The 15295-nt window shown below is 43.2% G+C and overlaps 3 protein-coding genes across 5 annotated transcripts; 2 read left to right on the plus strand and 1 right to left on the minus strand.

Annotated features, from left to right (window-relative positions):
- Nucleotides 1-1086: 1086 nt before the first annotated feature.
- Nucleotides 1087-6692, plus strand: calcoco2 (calcium binding and coiled-coil domain 2). Its single transcript, XM_062413797.1, has 14 exons — nt 1087-1170; nt 1535-1730; nt 2407-2509; nt 2687-2847; nt 3220-3345; nt 3463-3588; nt 3670-3777; nt 3868-3977; nt 4065-4134; nt 4413-4778; nt 4896-5012; nt 5110-5269; nt 5440-5465; nt 5715-6692. The coding sequence occupies exons 2-14, from the start codon at nt 1566-1568 to the stop codon at nt 5874-5876; spliced, it is 1800 nt and encodes a 599-aa protein (XP_062269781.1). The 5' UTR covers nt 1087-1170; nt 1535-1565; the 3' UTR covers nt 5877-6692.
- snf8 (SNF8 subunit of ESCRT-II) lies at nt 6645-9600 on the minus strand. The gene is made up of 8 exons (XM_062413798.1): nt 9369-9600; nt 9248-9298; nt 8533-8671; nt 8316-8420; nt 8134-8206; nt 7826-7967; nt 7604-7678; nt 6645-7157 (listed from the first exon to the last, which is right to left on the minus strand). Exons 1-8 carry the CDS (start codon nt 9420-9422, stop codon nt 7020-7022), a joined length of 777 nt encoding a protein of 258 aa, XP_062269782.1. The 5' UTR covers nt 9423-9600; the 3' UTR covers nt 6645-7019.
- Nucleotides 9601-10562: 962 nt separating this feature from the next.
- Nucleotides 10563-14907, plus strand: msl1b (MSL complex subunit 1b). Of its 3 annotated transcripts, none has more exons than XM_062378438.1 (9): nt 10563-10676; nt 11179-11875; nt 11961-12160; nt 12258-12619; nt 12725-12786; nt 12877-12944; nt 13108-13232; nt 13335-13407; nt 13503-14907. In XM_062378438.1, the coding sequence occupies exons 2-9, from the start codon at nt 11255-11257 to the stop codon at nt 13591-13593; spliced, it is 1602 nt and encodes a 533-aa protein (XP_062234422.1). In that variant the 5' UTR covers nt 10563-10676; nt 11179-11254; the 3' UTR covers nt 13594-14907. The 3 variants fall into 3 exon arrangements, with proteins under 3 accessions (XP_062234422.1, XP_062234423.1, XP_062234421.1); XM_062378439.1 differs by having other exon boundaries at nt 12258-12577; XM_062378437.1 differs by having other exon boundaries at nt 12258-12786.
- The last annotated feature ends 388 nt before the right edge of the window (nt 14908-15295 follow it).

Consider the following 15295-nt stretch of genomic DNA (forward strand, 5'->3'; position numbering starts at 1 on the left):
ATATAAAGGAATACTTTTATATTCAAGCTTAATTACCATAAAAAATGTTTAGTTACACCGACTTAAAAAGGTTACACATACCTAACAGTTTCTGTTGGTGCATATAACAATAATTAAATAGAACATTTATAATATAATTATAATAATTATAGTTTTTGAGTAACAAAAACTATAATTAATAATTGCTCCATAGAAAAGATGTCAAGTAAAGCCCTCAAAAAGCCAATTAATTTGCCTGAATAATAATAATAATAATAATCATTACAATTTCAATAAGGCCTCCCACTGACAGTGATCGGGGCCCTAATTATCAATATGGATGATTAATTGATTGATTGAATGATTGATTGATTGATTGATTGATTGATTGAATGAATAATGCAAAATATCTCTCAGTAAACCCTGAGCCAAACTATTCAAGCTTCTTGTGCAGAAATACAAAAATGCTGATTAAATAATAAAAAACAATCTTATCAGTTCATAAATGATCAGAATTGCTGCCAACTGACTAATCCTCCTCCACGTGGGGATAATGAACCTGGGGCCAAGTCACAGAGGTCTAACTTCCTGTGCTATACGGGAGTTTGGTTCCCTCTTGTGGTCGTCAGGGTTCAGGCGCGAGGGTTGTATGCAAACATACTGGACTACATTTCCCATAATGCACTATATCCTGATGCCTTTACAGATAAACGGAAACAAGGATAGCATCTGGACATATTGGTTTTTGATTTAAAATGAATAACTAATCTTCCAGGTAGAGTACAAATAAATAGTTAGATTTTGTTGTGGTTGATTTTATTGTACAGTTAAGATATTATTTGGAAATGTTAAAAATAACACATGCCTAACAACATTACAACAATAATAATAATACCACCATAAATTAATAAATAAAACACTGGGAGATCAAATAAACATGAGTAATTAGGGATAATAAAACGTGTTAAAACAATAAATAAATCATTCCATTGTCAATAAAATAATCTGGAATGTAAATTAAATGATAAATAAAGTACATTTGAAAAAAAAGAATTGATATAACAATTGTCAGCCTTGTGGCGTCGTGTCGTACTCAGGGAGGTTAAATATCCGAGCAGCCCCTGAAGGCAGCGCAGTCGCAGGCCAGCTCTCCCAGCTGAAGCTTCAGCTCCGACCAGTGACAACAAACCAGTAAGTTTAAAATCTTGATCTTTACATCACATCATCGCGGAGGATTTATTAAACACACACTCAGAAACACACATTGTGTTGTCGTGTATCAGAACAAACCCCGGAAATGTCCCGGCTGCGGTCTTTTGTGTTTCTGGATTACTTTCTGTTTCTGTTTTCTTTCCACTAACATTTTAAAAGTCAATAAATCAGATCGAAGCTCATTCTCATGTTTATGAATCTGTTTTAATACAGAGACGCAGCTGGTTTGGTTGTTGGAAAGTATTTGTTTGAGGTGAATTGTGTATTTATATTTGTTAAAGTTTATTCTACTGCGCAACAAGGAGGCTGATGAAGCAGTGTTTGACTCAGCTGATGTCCTCAGTCCCTCAGGTGTCTTTCTGAGTCTGTCCAGCATGGAGGTCTCTTCAGGGGCCGCAGCAGCTCAGCCCCCAGTGCGCAACTTCTCCCAGGTGGTGTTCAACAACATCCCCCAGTCATACCCCCCCTCCACCTCCCTCACCTGCCACTACACCGCTGCCTTCCAGCCTCACCCCCGGGACTGGGTGGGCATCTTCAAGGTGAGTCGCTTTCTGTGCTGGTTTAAAGTGGGGTTCTATCTGGGAAAGGCCAAATAAATGAATAATAATAACAATAAATCATATGTAATAGCTCTGTTGTGAATATAGAGTTACTGATGCAAATAAGAAAGATTGTAAAACACTGAAGGATTTGAGGTTCAATGGGGGAAAGTGTGAGATGATAAAACTGCTGACTCACATGAGAAACATGGAGAATCAGACTGAACGTGGTGGAAGGATCTGGAGGCTGATCCAGGAACTTTCATTTCACTTTCTAAAACATCGGGAGAAATAATGATTTTCAATGATATTATAATTGGAGAATACTTCGTGGGACTGTTTTCTATAACTGTTAGAAATAGTTTCCGATTTTTAATGTGAGTGTTTCCAGGTTTTTTTTAGGTAGTAAAAGCAAAACAATTAAAAACAGAATATTTTGTGAACTTGTGACGGGTTTTACACAATTTTCTGTCTTTAAATTTGGCATTTTGTCTTAAATCTAAATCAATGAGGAAAATGCAGCTATAGTTGTTTTTTAAGTTTGTATCTTATCCAATGAGGGTTTATTCTGGCCTTTTATTACATCTAAATATAAATAGTATCTCACTTGACTTCTCCTTCATCATCCTCTACCACATTTTGAGCTCCGGTGTTTCCCCTGATGTTTCCTCTGCAGGTGGGATGGAACTCAGCGAAGGATTATCACACCTTCGTGTGGGTGGAGCCGTGTCTGGATGTGGTCGGTCAGGAGTCCGTGAGCAGGCAGACGGTTTTTAAAGGTGAGGAAGAGCTGGACGTTTGTGTTTGTTTAACGTTCATCCTGATCCTGTTGTGTGTAAACAGATTCAAATCTAAATCTGATCTGTCAACTGCGGATCTAGGTTTCATTTTCACCTCCACTGCAGCAGGATGACTCAGAAAATCTCTGTCTATCCTTTCTGTTCTCATCCCGTCAGACTACTACCTGCCCAAGGACGAGATGGAGTTCTACCAGTTCTGCTACATCGACGTCACTGGTCAGGTGCGGGGGGCCAGCACTCCCTTCTGCTTCAAAAGCCCCGAGGATCAGAGCTTGACCTCCAGACTGGAAGATGACATCCTGGTGGTTACGACACAGGTATCAAACGCAAACAAAGAGATTCGGAGCAAAAGCGAGTGACTCTGTTTTCTTTATCTCTTGTTTAAAAGTTGGGACAATACATGACTGTGAGTATTTGATTGGGTTCAAGATGGTGGTTAGAGATATTCTGATGCAGATACAGAAATCAGGAATGACTTTGATTCTTGCGAAAGGGTCGGCGAGTGTGTGAATCCATCCGATCTGGTATCTAGTCGATATGCAAAGTCCAGGTATCGGTACGGGGAAGGTAGACATGTCTGTGCTAGTTCGACCTCGAGTGGCAGAAAAGAACTGCTGATGCAAACCGATGTGTGTCTCTTCAAAGTAAACACAGCTTTGTTTTGACTTCATGTGTTTTGTTGAGCACAGGAACAAGTGGATCAGAGCGTCCGCGAGCGAGACGAGCTGCAGAAAGAGTTGGATCAAATTCGGCTGGAAAACCAAACCCTGAAACTTGCTTTAGAGAAGGAACAACAAGACGCCGCCGTCGTCAAAGTATATTTGATTACAAACCAAGTGTTTGCGTGTTGGAGTGGACATGTTTGCTTGTTGTGCAACAGTGAGGTAAAGATTGAACTTTGGTATTTGATGCCGTGTCATTGATTCGTGCAGGAGCAGAATGAAGAGAACGAGAAGGAGAAGAGTCACCTGGTCAGAGAAATGGATCAAAACAAGGAAGAAATTGAAAACTTGACCAGCACCTTACAGCAGAAACTTCAGGAAATGGAAACTTTGAAGGTTTGTTTTCAGACCACGTGTGTGAAATTTAAACTCTGTGTATAGTCCAGAGTGAAAACTTCAGAACCATGTCACTACCAGGAGGAGCTGATGGTCCAGATGACCAAGCATCTGGAGCTGGAGCAGCACAGAGCGACCGAGCAGAAGAACCTGAGCCTGAGTTCTGACAGAGCATCAGCTGAAACCGAGGTAAAGATCATTTCATCCTCTGGTTTCAGACTCTGATCTCACGTCAGCTTCCTCCTGTAACTCCTCTTCTCTGTTATCTTTTATTTTCAGAAACACTCTCAGGAGAAATACGACCGAGCTGTGATGAAGATCAATCAGATGAAGGACGAGCGGAAGGCGATGAAGGAGACGATCGATGCTCAAAGTCAGGACATCACCAAGTGAGTGGAGTCTGCTCTTTAACCAATAACACACCAATAAAAAGGACTCTTTTAGAAGTTAACACACGATTGTTTAACGTGTTTTAGGCTGAGCTGCAAACTCAGAGAAGGAGAACGGGAGCTGCTCAACACAGAAGACAGAGTCCAGCTTCTACAGGTAAATCCAATCCGCAGCTTTAAAAGATGAACAAGGACCTTTTATTTAATCCAGCACAACTCAAAGAGTAAAGTGAGTATGGAGGGGGGGCCCCAAGAGGTCAGGGAGCCCCTGTGTGTGAGGGGGCCCCAGGGGCAGAGCCTCTGTACAACCTGAGGATTCATACTTGTTGTTTGAAAGTCATAGAGCTCAATCAAACCATTAGAACAAACCTGTCCGTGACGGAGACGATGATGAAAGCTCAGATCAGGACTCTGTGTGTGTTCACCTCCTGGCAGGTGGATCTCCAGAGCAGTGAGAAACAGAGGGATCGGCTGGACGCAGAGCTGCAGAGAGTCTCACTCAACATGGAGGACGTGAAGAGGGAGAACCAGGAGCTCTGTCTGAGGCTGTCGCAGCAGGAGACACAGCAGGAACCAGCAGGAGATCCCGGCTCTACCGGAGGTCCTCTTCAGGCGCGGTGCCAGGCGCTCGCCAGCCAGCTGCAGGACACTCAGGTGAAGCTGGCGACCGAGAGGGACGACACCAGAAACACCAAGAGACAAGTTGTGGGTCTGAACGAAGAACTGATGAATATGAAGAGGCAGCTGGAGAGCTTGGTGATGACTGGTGATGAGGCTCAACGGAGGGGCAACAAACTTGAGGTAAACAGACAAGATCTTCACTTTTGGTGCTGAGGAGGAACCAGAACCTGCTCATCACACAGGTGTTGACCTTTGGGGTTGTTTATATTGTAACTTGTTTTCCTGAATTCCCTTCAGATGCAGCTCAGAGAGGCCCAGGAGTTGCTGGCAGATAAAGACGGCCTCATCGAGGAGAAGGAGCAGATGATTCGGCTCCTGAAGCAGGAGAACGAAGCGCTCACCAGAGAAAACAACGTACACGGACACATCAACACTTTCTTCACAATGAAGATCTTCAATTCATGATGTCTCTTTATTAACGCTTGTTTTCTCAACTCTCCTATTCTGTCAGAATCTCCTCAGCAACATGGAGGGCCTGCGCTCAGCGTACGCCGACCTCAATGCTCCCGCCAGCGACTCGCCACACGTGCAGCCGGACTCCGCCTCTCCAGCTGCAAACACCAGATCCATCCCTGCACCGGATCCGGCTGAGCACCTGTACGACGTCATAGGTGAGTGACCGGCTCGGATCTGAACACTGTACAGTTTGGGCTGTTTTCAGAAGAAGCCTAATAGCTAAATAATCTAACATACAGGGGTCCGTTGCAAACCAAGAATAAAACATGAACAAACAATAACCGTGTTAATTATTTGGCGTTAACTAATTCTTCTCTCCTTACAGAGGATGTTGCAGAACCAGAGGAGGAGGTGAGTCAAATCTCTTTTTCTCCGACACACTGAACAAACTGTCAAAACGTGCAGCACCTCCTGCTAGTTTAAAAAAAAAAAAAACTGAAACTGAAAAACAAACATTAGAATGACTCGAGGTTGAAGCCCTCCCTCGCTCCCTGCGGTGCCACCCCCGACCCGGCTGTTGTTTACCGTTTTATTTCCAACGTGGACTCTGAACCTAATCTGCTCCCTATTCCGTTACGTCTCTATTTCTGTCCCCGGCAGTTGTTGGTGTGTCGTCACTGCCACGAGAGCTTCCCTGGCATCACCCGAGGTGAACTGGAGCAGCACGAGGAGAGCCACCGAGTGTGTCCCTTCTGCACGGTGATCTGCGACCACATGGAGCAGTCCATGTTCGAGGACCACGTCTACAGCCACGAGCCCTGAGATCGGCACCGCGGGCAAACTCTGCCGAGGCCGGGGAAATCATTTTGACAAATCCTGTCGGTTAGGTGGTCATGTTTAAAATACCATTTTTCTGCTTATAGTAATTTACTGCCAATTATATTCAACTGTAAAACTGATGCTCTTTACGCTTTACACATGATAGAAGTGGTGAAGGGGAGAAAAGCCTGAGGAGCAGATGTCATCATTTATTCTTGGGCTCTGGAGGAGTTTCATGAATTCAGAGAAAGATTCTTTAAAGTGATATTGAACCGTTCTCCGGGAGTCGAAGATCTGCTGCTTTAATTCTAACGATTCCTTCTTAAATCTGAAGTGTGAATTCCAGGAGTTTTAAAGTTTACTGTTCTCTTCTGGTTATCAAATCCATCACATCCAAATTTATTATTGATCTTTCAATTACTTAATTTAAAAAGGTCTAAAGACGAAACAGTTTATTTTCTTTTAAACTAAAGCTAATATGATGCCATTAGAGTTTCTGTAGAGAGATAAACATGAAAAATGGTGAAGGGGCAAAAACTTACTCAAGTAAATCATGTGATCTTAAAGAAGACGAAATATATTTATCACAATTATTCATTTCCTTTGAAGCTGTGCACTTAGTATCTCAGAATTTATTTCTATGATCACTTCTATGGATTCATGTTTTTATTTTAATGTTTTATTTGTTTTAAATAAACTTGACAGGATGAATTGTTGATGTCGTTCCAATCGAACCGGTGAGTTTGTGCCAACGACCATAAGCACATGTAAAATGGTCCAGATGATTTAATAAAAATTAGGTTCAACTTGTGCAATAAAGCTGTTGTTATGTTTTCTGTTAAAGTAAAAGTTTCTATGTACAAAATTCAACAGTTAGACGCAGTTAAAACAACCACGACTACAAGAGGAGACGTTATGCAGTGTCACAGAACTCAAGCTGATTTCAGTGACTCAGTCATAAACTCTGTGCACTTGTTGTCGAGGAGAACTTGAGGAGGAGAGTTCTCCTTCCTCGTGTCCAGAGTTCGCTGCCAGCTCCGGGAAACCAGCCAAGTCCATCACGTGACCCTTCACTCCACCTTGTGTTTTCCCAACGTGTCTGAAACTGTCACCGGCTCGAAGTCCAGGGTCCAGCCCAGCTCTTTCCTAAGGTGACATCTGATTGGCCTCCTCTGGTGTGACGTCCCGGGATGTGAGCTCGGAGAAGAGAGCAGGAAACCAGTACTGAGACTCCCCGGCTGGCTGGGAGTCCACCCAGGCCAAACCTTCTTTCAGTAGGTGATCCTGGAAACACGGGAGCAGAGGTTTTTAAATCAGGGATCAAACAGATGAAGGCAAAGTAAAATAATGCAAAGTAAGAGAGGAATATTGGAAAAGATAAAATCCTTGAATTATTTATCATGATATCCCATGTCCCAGTATTCCACAGATGTATGTTACAGGTATTTTCCTCTGCTCACAACCATGGAAAGGTTTTACTCCATAAAATAGTTAAAGAATCGCTAACATTATCACTAAACCTCATTTAGATATTTGCTTGGAAAGGACCTGAAGCAGTAGATCAATCCTCAGAAATGTCCATCAACAGATTCATCAACTATGCCACATGGAATTCACAATGTTGTTTCAGAAGAAAACGTATTTGAAACCAAGATTTTCAAACCAGTGTTTTTAAGAGGTTCCCGTGCATCAAGGCAGAGCAAGTGAGAGTCTGAGGTATCGACACTTACCAGAACATGACAAGCTCGCTCCTTCTCCCATTTGAGACCTTCCTTGATCTCACTCACTGTGACGAATCCCTTTTTCTACAAGTGAACAAACAAACACACGTCAGTATCTCCCAAACAGGAAAAAACCTAAACAGAGCATTTGTCTTACAGGGAATAGGTGACACCAGGACACAGCTCTGAGTAATGACTGATGTTACAGTATTTACAGGAGCTGCGTTTTACCTCGGCCAGCTGCAGAACCACAGTATGATCCATGTTGAGCTCTGCTGGAACTGACTGCACCAAGTAAGACCCACCGACAGGAATCATCCCAAAACCATTCCCCATCACCTTCAGTTTCTTTATCGCTCTCATCAAGTCGTCTCTGAGAAGTACAGATTCAATCAAAGCGGTAAAAATACAAGTCATAACCAACGCGTGGATATTTAATGACCTAAATATGGTGATTAGATGAAGAAGGAAACGAGCCCTTAACAGAATAAACAGTTTGAAATCTTCAAGGTGGAGAAAACTTGAGTAGCTTTACTTACTGGCTCACATCCTGAGCGTATTTACCTCTTCCGCTCAGGACTCTCTGATGGAGTTCATTCAAAGTAATGAGCCCTGGAAGGAAACACAGAATGAAGCTGCTGCAGTGATTTCAAAACTTCATCTACTGATATTTACTTTACTGACATGTTCTACCCTCAGTTTTCATTGATAGAATACAAACCTCCATTTCTGTGTTTCAGCGCCAGACACACTTCAATAATCTGAACACCGAGCTCGTAGTAGAAGTCACCGACACCGAGCATCTCCGACCAAAAGCCTTTTCCGGCTGTGGAGTAAAAAGAAACAGGAATTATGATCGACTTTAGAACCTCTGATTTAAACCCACTTCTCCTCAGCTCATTGTCCATTTATCTGATTCTACACTGAAGGACTCTTACAGGCCAGAGGGTCGACTCCGATGGTCGCACACATTTCCTGGAACTGAACCCTGAACTCTGAGCTCTTTCGAATTTCCTGCTTGTGTTTGCTGGCAAACTCCTCCAGGTTGGATTTGAACGTCTCCAGCTGTTTGGACATCTGGAGGAAGAAACGCAGATAACTTATAATAATCATTTCATGAACAATGATGGACAGAACAGTATAAAAGATATCTATAGATTCATGTGTAAAGATGCATGTTTAGTTTTGCACATCATGGTATGTTATTTTGGATGTATGAATATTTACTGTTACAAGCTTTTTACAGTCAAGTCCATTAAATCTTTTCGATAACTTGTTTATGTGATTTTCAAGCAAAAATTCCAAATACTCAATAGTTCCAGTTTACCAAGTTTGACAATTTGCTGTTGAGCTTGCATTATAGAGCATTTAATATGCTCTGTTCATGGATTAAATATTCAGCTGATTATTCAAGACTGAAAACAACAATAGATGCAAAAGTCTAAATAAACACGAAAACCATGTTTATATTTGGGGCAAATAAACATCTGTACTATTTGTTACCAGCAGTGAATAAACAGGTAAAACGTAAATACGAGTTCACTTTTAAATTAGCATGAAACAGAAACATATTCATATTTACATGGGACCTGAATTCATGGATAATAAGGTGAATTATATCGATTCTTCTTTCTGTGTTTTCCGTGGACTCACCTGAACAATCTGATCTTCTGCCAGAACGTTTCCTCTTTCTTTGTATTTGGCCTGAACAGAAACAGACGATTATTTGTTTATTTAATGTTAATGTGAAAACACCCATGTTCACTAGCTTTACCTCCGCTAGCTTCTTCTTCGCCACAGCTCCGGCTCCGACTCCCCTTCGACGCATTTCTACACCAGCTCGCTTTAAATAATAAGAGTTAAATCTAAACTAACTGTCTGTTTAATGCGGAACAATGACAATACAGTATTTTTACGTTAGTTTACGTTTTAGATAAGCTAACTATGGCTAATAGTTCCTAGCGTTCCCATTTCTAATGGAAGGAAGTAAACTACTTCCTCCTGATCAGTGCAGTCTAAATTTGTCTTATACCGCCCCCTGGCGCCAGGGCGAATACTGCATATATTTTATTTTTATATCAATTACCTATTATTTGAATATTAATTAAATATTAAAAAACATCTATATTTAGAAATCCTGTTTTAGGTAAAAAAAATAACAAAGCAGTAAAAATGTGTTAATTTAACTCTTGTGTACATGTACAGCACTTGTGGACCTGTAGACATGTGCTGTGGCTTAAATTTAATAAGTCAAGAATATTTTCTTATTTTAAATTTGAGTTATCTTTATTACAGGCAATGAAAAACTCCAGAGCTAAACACAACTTGTGCCTTACGTTCAGAATATGGCCTGTAATGGAGTTTTATCAGCGGCAATTCTAACTTGAAAAGTGAATATCTGCAATGAGAAAATCTATTAATTTCGATTTCCTAAAGACTTAGTGCTGAGTTAACAACCTACAGTATAGATGCATGCACCATTTAACACATTTAACGAATGGACAAATTGTCAGTATGTGAAAAAGTAGTGTTTGTTTATGAAAAACGTTCCATCTCCACTTTTCACATTTGTTTGATGACACGATTTCCCATTTAAATGTAAATGTAGAAGAGAAGAAGTAGAGGGGGGCATACTATTCGTAGAAGAACATTTTTGACAAATCTGCAGAAAGGTTGTTTTAAAGGATTAAGAGTTCATAGTGTTCAGAAACACTAAAGAAGATGAAGATGATGAGGAAGATGAAGAGTTCATGAGTTTTTAGAAACACTAAAGAAGATGAAGATGATGATGATGAGTGTTCACAGACACTACAGAAGGAGAAGATGATGAGGAAGATGAAGATGATGGGGGTTCAGAAACACTAGAGAATATGATGATGATGATTGCTCAGAGACACTACAGAAGAAGAAGAAGATGAAGAAGATGTTGGTTCACAGCTCTTCTTCCTCTCCTCCTCTGATCCAAACCCTCACAACACCAGACATGTTCCCCCTGCACATCGCGCATGCGCAGTACTCGGCGCTTTGAGCCTTGAGGAGGGAACATGGAGACAGTTGCAGGTGAAGTCGAGTTGTAGACGAGGTGAGTTTAAAATCACGTAAACACGTATTAATGCGACCGAGTCTGTTTAAACTCACACGCACCGAGCTCCTTTCAGCCGCTTGGCTCCGGAGCCGCAGCTGGTTAGCGGAGCTAGCCGGCTAGCGTTAGCCTGTTAGCTAGCTAGCTGTTATTGTTTTTCATGATTTCGCGAGAACCAAAATGGAGGAGATGGCTGCAGCCTGTGTCCTCCACAGCCACTCCCGAGTCCTTGTGTGAAGCCCCCCGCTCCCGGTCCCCCTCACCCGGGTAGTTGGACCCACACCCAGCCCCTGTGTGTTTGCACCGCAGAGCCCATGTAGCTTAGCGTGATTTTCAAATCCCGGTGGACGGTTTTAGGAGAAGTAGAGATCAGGTCCCTCGGTGCTGCAGCTTCCCTCTGTTTGTTGAAGTGTTATGAAAGCTGGTGTCCATCTTTGACTCCGAACTCAAAGCTGAGCAACAATAACAGGACCCCGGTGTTTTATTTTTATGCTTCTTGCAGGAAATCAGCTGCTCGGCTCACATGGGAGCCACGTAGCGGTGGTTGCAATGCGGGATGTGAAGTCCCAGTGTCGGCCATGACTCTGAGATCCACGCTGTTTCCAAAGACGGGATCCAAGCGGAGCACCGACACCATCGACTTCGACATTGCGCACTTCGGGGCCGCCACCGTGAGCCCGCTGATCCTGCGGAGGGAGCCCTGCGACTTCGTCCTCCATGTGAAAGACGTGCAGGGCGGTCACATCCCGAGCAAGACACAGGTCCTAGACCAGATTTACATGACAAGCAAAGTTGCCCTCGCCGCCACAGTTGCAGAAGTAGTTCAGGGTGACAATAAAACTGTGGGGGTGTTGTCCCCTGTCAGACAGATGGGGGGTGAGGGAACCCCGGTGAAAGGTAAACCCCTCTCTGTTGACAACATGGATAACCCTCAGATGGCTGTGAACAATAACCCTAAGGATGCTGGTGCCGAGGACAGCGGCAAGGGGCTCGTCCCCGGAGTCGTCGGCACCGCTTCCATTGAACTCTCATCTGAGGGCAAGTGGAGGAACATCAGGAAGACTCCTGCCAACCCCCACACGCAGGCCAACTGCCTCCGACAGATCCTGCTCCTGCAGCTGGATCTCATTGAGCAACAGCAGCAGCAGCTGCAGTCCAAGGACAAGGAGATAGATGAGCTCAAAGCCGACAAAGAGACCGTATGTAAACGTTTTTTAAATGGTGGTGTGTACAGTGCTGATTTGATGTGCAGAGGCTCTTTATTCAAGGCTTCTTCCTTTGCAGCTGCTCGCTCGCATTGAGCGCATGGAGCGTCGCCTGCAGCTCACGAGAAAGGACCCACCGCGGGACAAGCGGCTGTTCCAGCCCCTGGAGCCTTGGACCCCTGACAAAGAGGACATGTGGGATCTGGATCCGGAGGAGAGTCCACAGCCCAACCAAGCCAACCCACTCCCCTTTAGTCGGGGTGGCAAAGGTCAAAAGAGGTAAAAGAGACAATGGTGGAAGGCACTCATGAATTATCTGCCACAGTACCTGCCCATATAAACCTCACTTCTTTATCGTTTTTCCTACCAAACACAGGAAGTCTTGTTTTGGAGATGCAAAAGTTCAGAAATGCCGGGGCAAGAGTGCAAAGCTCAGCCCCCACAAAGCTGAAATGCAGCCTGGTTCTCCTAATCAGAGAGAGCTGCGGAGTAAGGAAACCCCCGAGAAGATGGGTCCAATGAGATCTGGGGCAGAAAGGGACATGTTGCTTCCGTGCAAAGAGGAGCCTGAGCTGAACTGTGAGATGGAAGACCTGCCCTTCATGTCTACCACAGAGATGTATCTGTGTTGCTGGAACCAACCTCCTCTCTCTCCTCTGCGGGAGACTTCTCCTAAAAAGGAGGAAGAGGTGGCCAGTGAGTGGACTCCTCATGTAGTTCATGATATGCTGATTGTTTGTAAGCCTAATCTATTCCTATCTTTAAGCACTTTATCCGTCAAATGTTCTGAGCACTCTATCCACGGTGATCCTCCTCTCCATCCGTCTTCCTCCCACTCTCTAGTTCCATCCTGGAGAGAAAACTGCATCGAGCCTTTGGAGGACGAATCCTCCAACTCTGTGGAGGTGGGAGACACTCAATGATTAAAACATGTAATTAAGGAAAAAGCATCAAACTCGTGAATAATATAAGTGTGATCTTGTTTTCCCATCAAGCCGCTGGATGACGGCGTGTTTTTGAAACGCCATGCGAAGCTCGAGTTGGATGAAAAGAGGAGGAAGAGGTAAATATGGACACACGGGTCCAGACTTATTCTGTAGTGGAGGACCGATTGAATTTGTCGTCTACTAAGTCTTGATTTACTATTTAGTTTGGTAATAAGGCAGATGCATGATTTCAGAGCTCTACGATCTTTCCTCATGTCTTTTCCCGGCCTGTGTTTTCAGATGGGACATCCAGCGAATCAGAGAGCAGCGCATGTTCCAGCGTCTGCAGCAGCGAATGAACAGGAAGAAGATCGTCCAGGAAACCGAGCCGGAGGTTTCATCCTTCTATCCCGACATTGAAGACGGTACGTCCACAGCGCCCTGAATAAAACTGGGTGTGATGGAAAAGGTCAATACCAACTGCTAAATGGATTCTAACTCAGTTTTTTCTTCTTCGTGTCTTCCAGTTGAAGCTATAGTGATCACTCCTTTCTTGCCTGTGGTTGCGTTTGGACGACCGTTGCCCAAACTCGCACAACAGTAAGTGGGAGATGCTCGATTTTGCTTCAAGCCACAGTTACTGTATCCAGTAATTCTGTGCAGCAATTTAAATTTTTTTAATATTTCTCTTCCAGGAACTTCGAGCTGCCTTGGCTCGACGACCGGAGCCGCTGTCGCATCGAGGTTCCCAAAAAACACACGCCTCACCGGACCTGTCGGAAGTGAAACCCACGTGGGACAAACAGCAGAGAGAGAAAACGCTCACGCCCAGATTAGAAAGCACCACATCTGTCTCCACCACACACCAGCTGATGGGAGGAAGCTGCGTCAGCGCGTGTCCCTGATGTGTTCCGTCTCATTTCCACCTCTGAAAGAAGAACTCGGCCTCCGTGCATGATGCTGCAAGATCGCAGTCCCCGTGTCCGCAGCTGGGGAAGATGAGATATCAGTTTCTGTCCTGTGTTCAACAGTTATATGCATGTTCAGTAACAGAGTGACAGGAATCGATGGGGACTCCGAGCTTCAACACGTCCATTTCACCCTGCTCGTCATTTTAAGCTGAATAATCAGAGCTTGAACTGTTGATCAAGAGTGACTCAGCTTTTTGCTGTGGGGTTTCCCCGGCGCTGTGTCGTGCTGTGTAATGCCGTCATTGTTCTCACACACCTCGATTAATATCTTATCAATGTTCTGGAGTGATATCTGGACTTTGGAGCCACACTCAGCATGACGTCGTATTTAAATCCAACATGAGGAGGTGCAAGGTTTGAAAATCAAGACGCGGACGGGTGGTAAAGCCGACATGAATCCCAGTGATCTGCTCCCTTCTTTAGTTTCTTATTACCTTTTCTTTTTATGTGGGTTGCATGGCTCTGTTATACAACAACGATTGTAGCATGGCTTGACCTCAGAATGGAGAAGAATCTGCTCACTCAGCTGTGACGTCTAACAAGTACCGTTCTTTGGAAGCATGAGTGTTCGGCTGCTCCGTTCAGCCGCATCATAAAAAGACGATCTGATTAAAAACGAAAGTACAGTTCTGATCATAATCATCTTACATCCAGTTATTAGCCGAGTTAGGTGTATGCACTGGTGTCCTGAGGATGCAGACATCCAGAGGAGCCATTTTAGATGATAAATAAGCTTGCTAGCTGTAGTCATAGTGATGTTCACTAGTATGCTCTCTCTCTCTCTAACATGCTGCCAGTTAATCTCTCCCACTCTGACGTCGTCACAGTCACTGGTTCTGCTGGTGTTTCTTCCTTGCTGCGTTTTTGCTCGACCTGTTTTACATTTTGATGCAACAGCTTCTTGCAGCTTCAGTTCATCAACCTGCCGGACGCTCGTGTCAAACACAAATCTTTTCTTTTTCTGTACATAGCTTTCAGAAAACAAATGTACATAAAACATGGCTGTTATTTTTTTATTATTTAATGTCAGAAGTGTTGAGTACATTCAATATTGTTCTATGATTGTATGTTGACAAATTGACAGTTTTGAAAGTAAAATTGTTTTTGAATAAAAATAACATGTCTATGATGTGTTTCAAGTTTGACACTTGATAAATGGGAAAAGTGTGAGGAAAATATTGATATTTTCAATGGTAGCTTCTATTTATAAATGCTTTAGGTTGAATCTGCTTATAACTGCATTAATTACATACTTATTACAGCTAAATGGGGGACAAATACCCATAACTCATACAAGTATATAAAGCACATGCCTTTAAATTCACTAGATCCTGATTTTCTTTTAAATCTGCACCAAACTTAAAACATGAATATCAGTCCCCTAAATAAACATCAAGATCCATTAATGATTTCCTGGGAAACTAGTGGAAATATTTTTTTAAAGAACTCTTAAAAGGTAAAGAGTGTAATGTGTGCATCCTTCCACCAAGTCTCACTCAGTTCAGTAGTTTTTTCCT

This window comes from Platichthys flesus, chromosome 20 (assembly GCF_949316205.1).
Source record: "Platichthys flesus chromosome 20, fPlaFle2.1, whole genome shotgun sequence".
NCBI lineage: Eukaryota > Metazoa > Chordata > Actinopteri > Pleuronectiformes > Pleuronectidae > Platichthys > Platichthys flesus.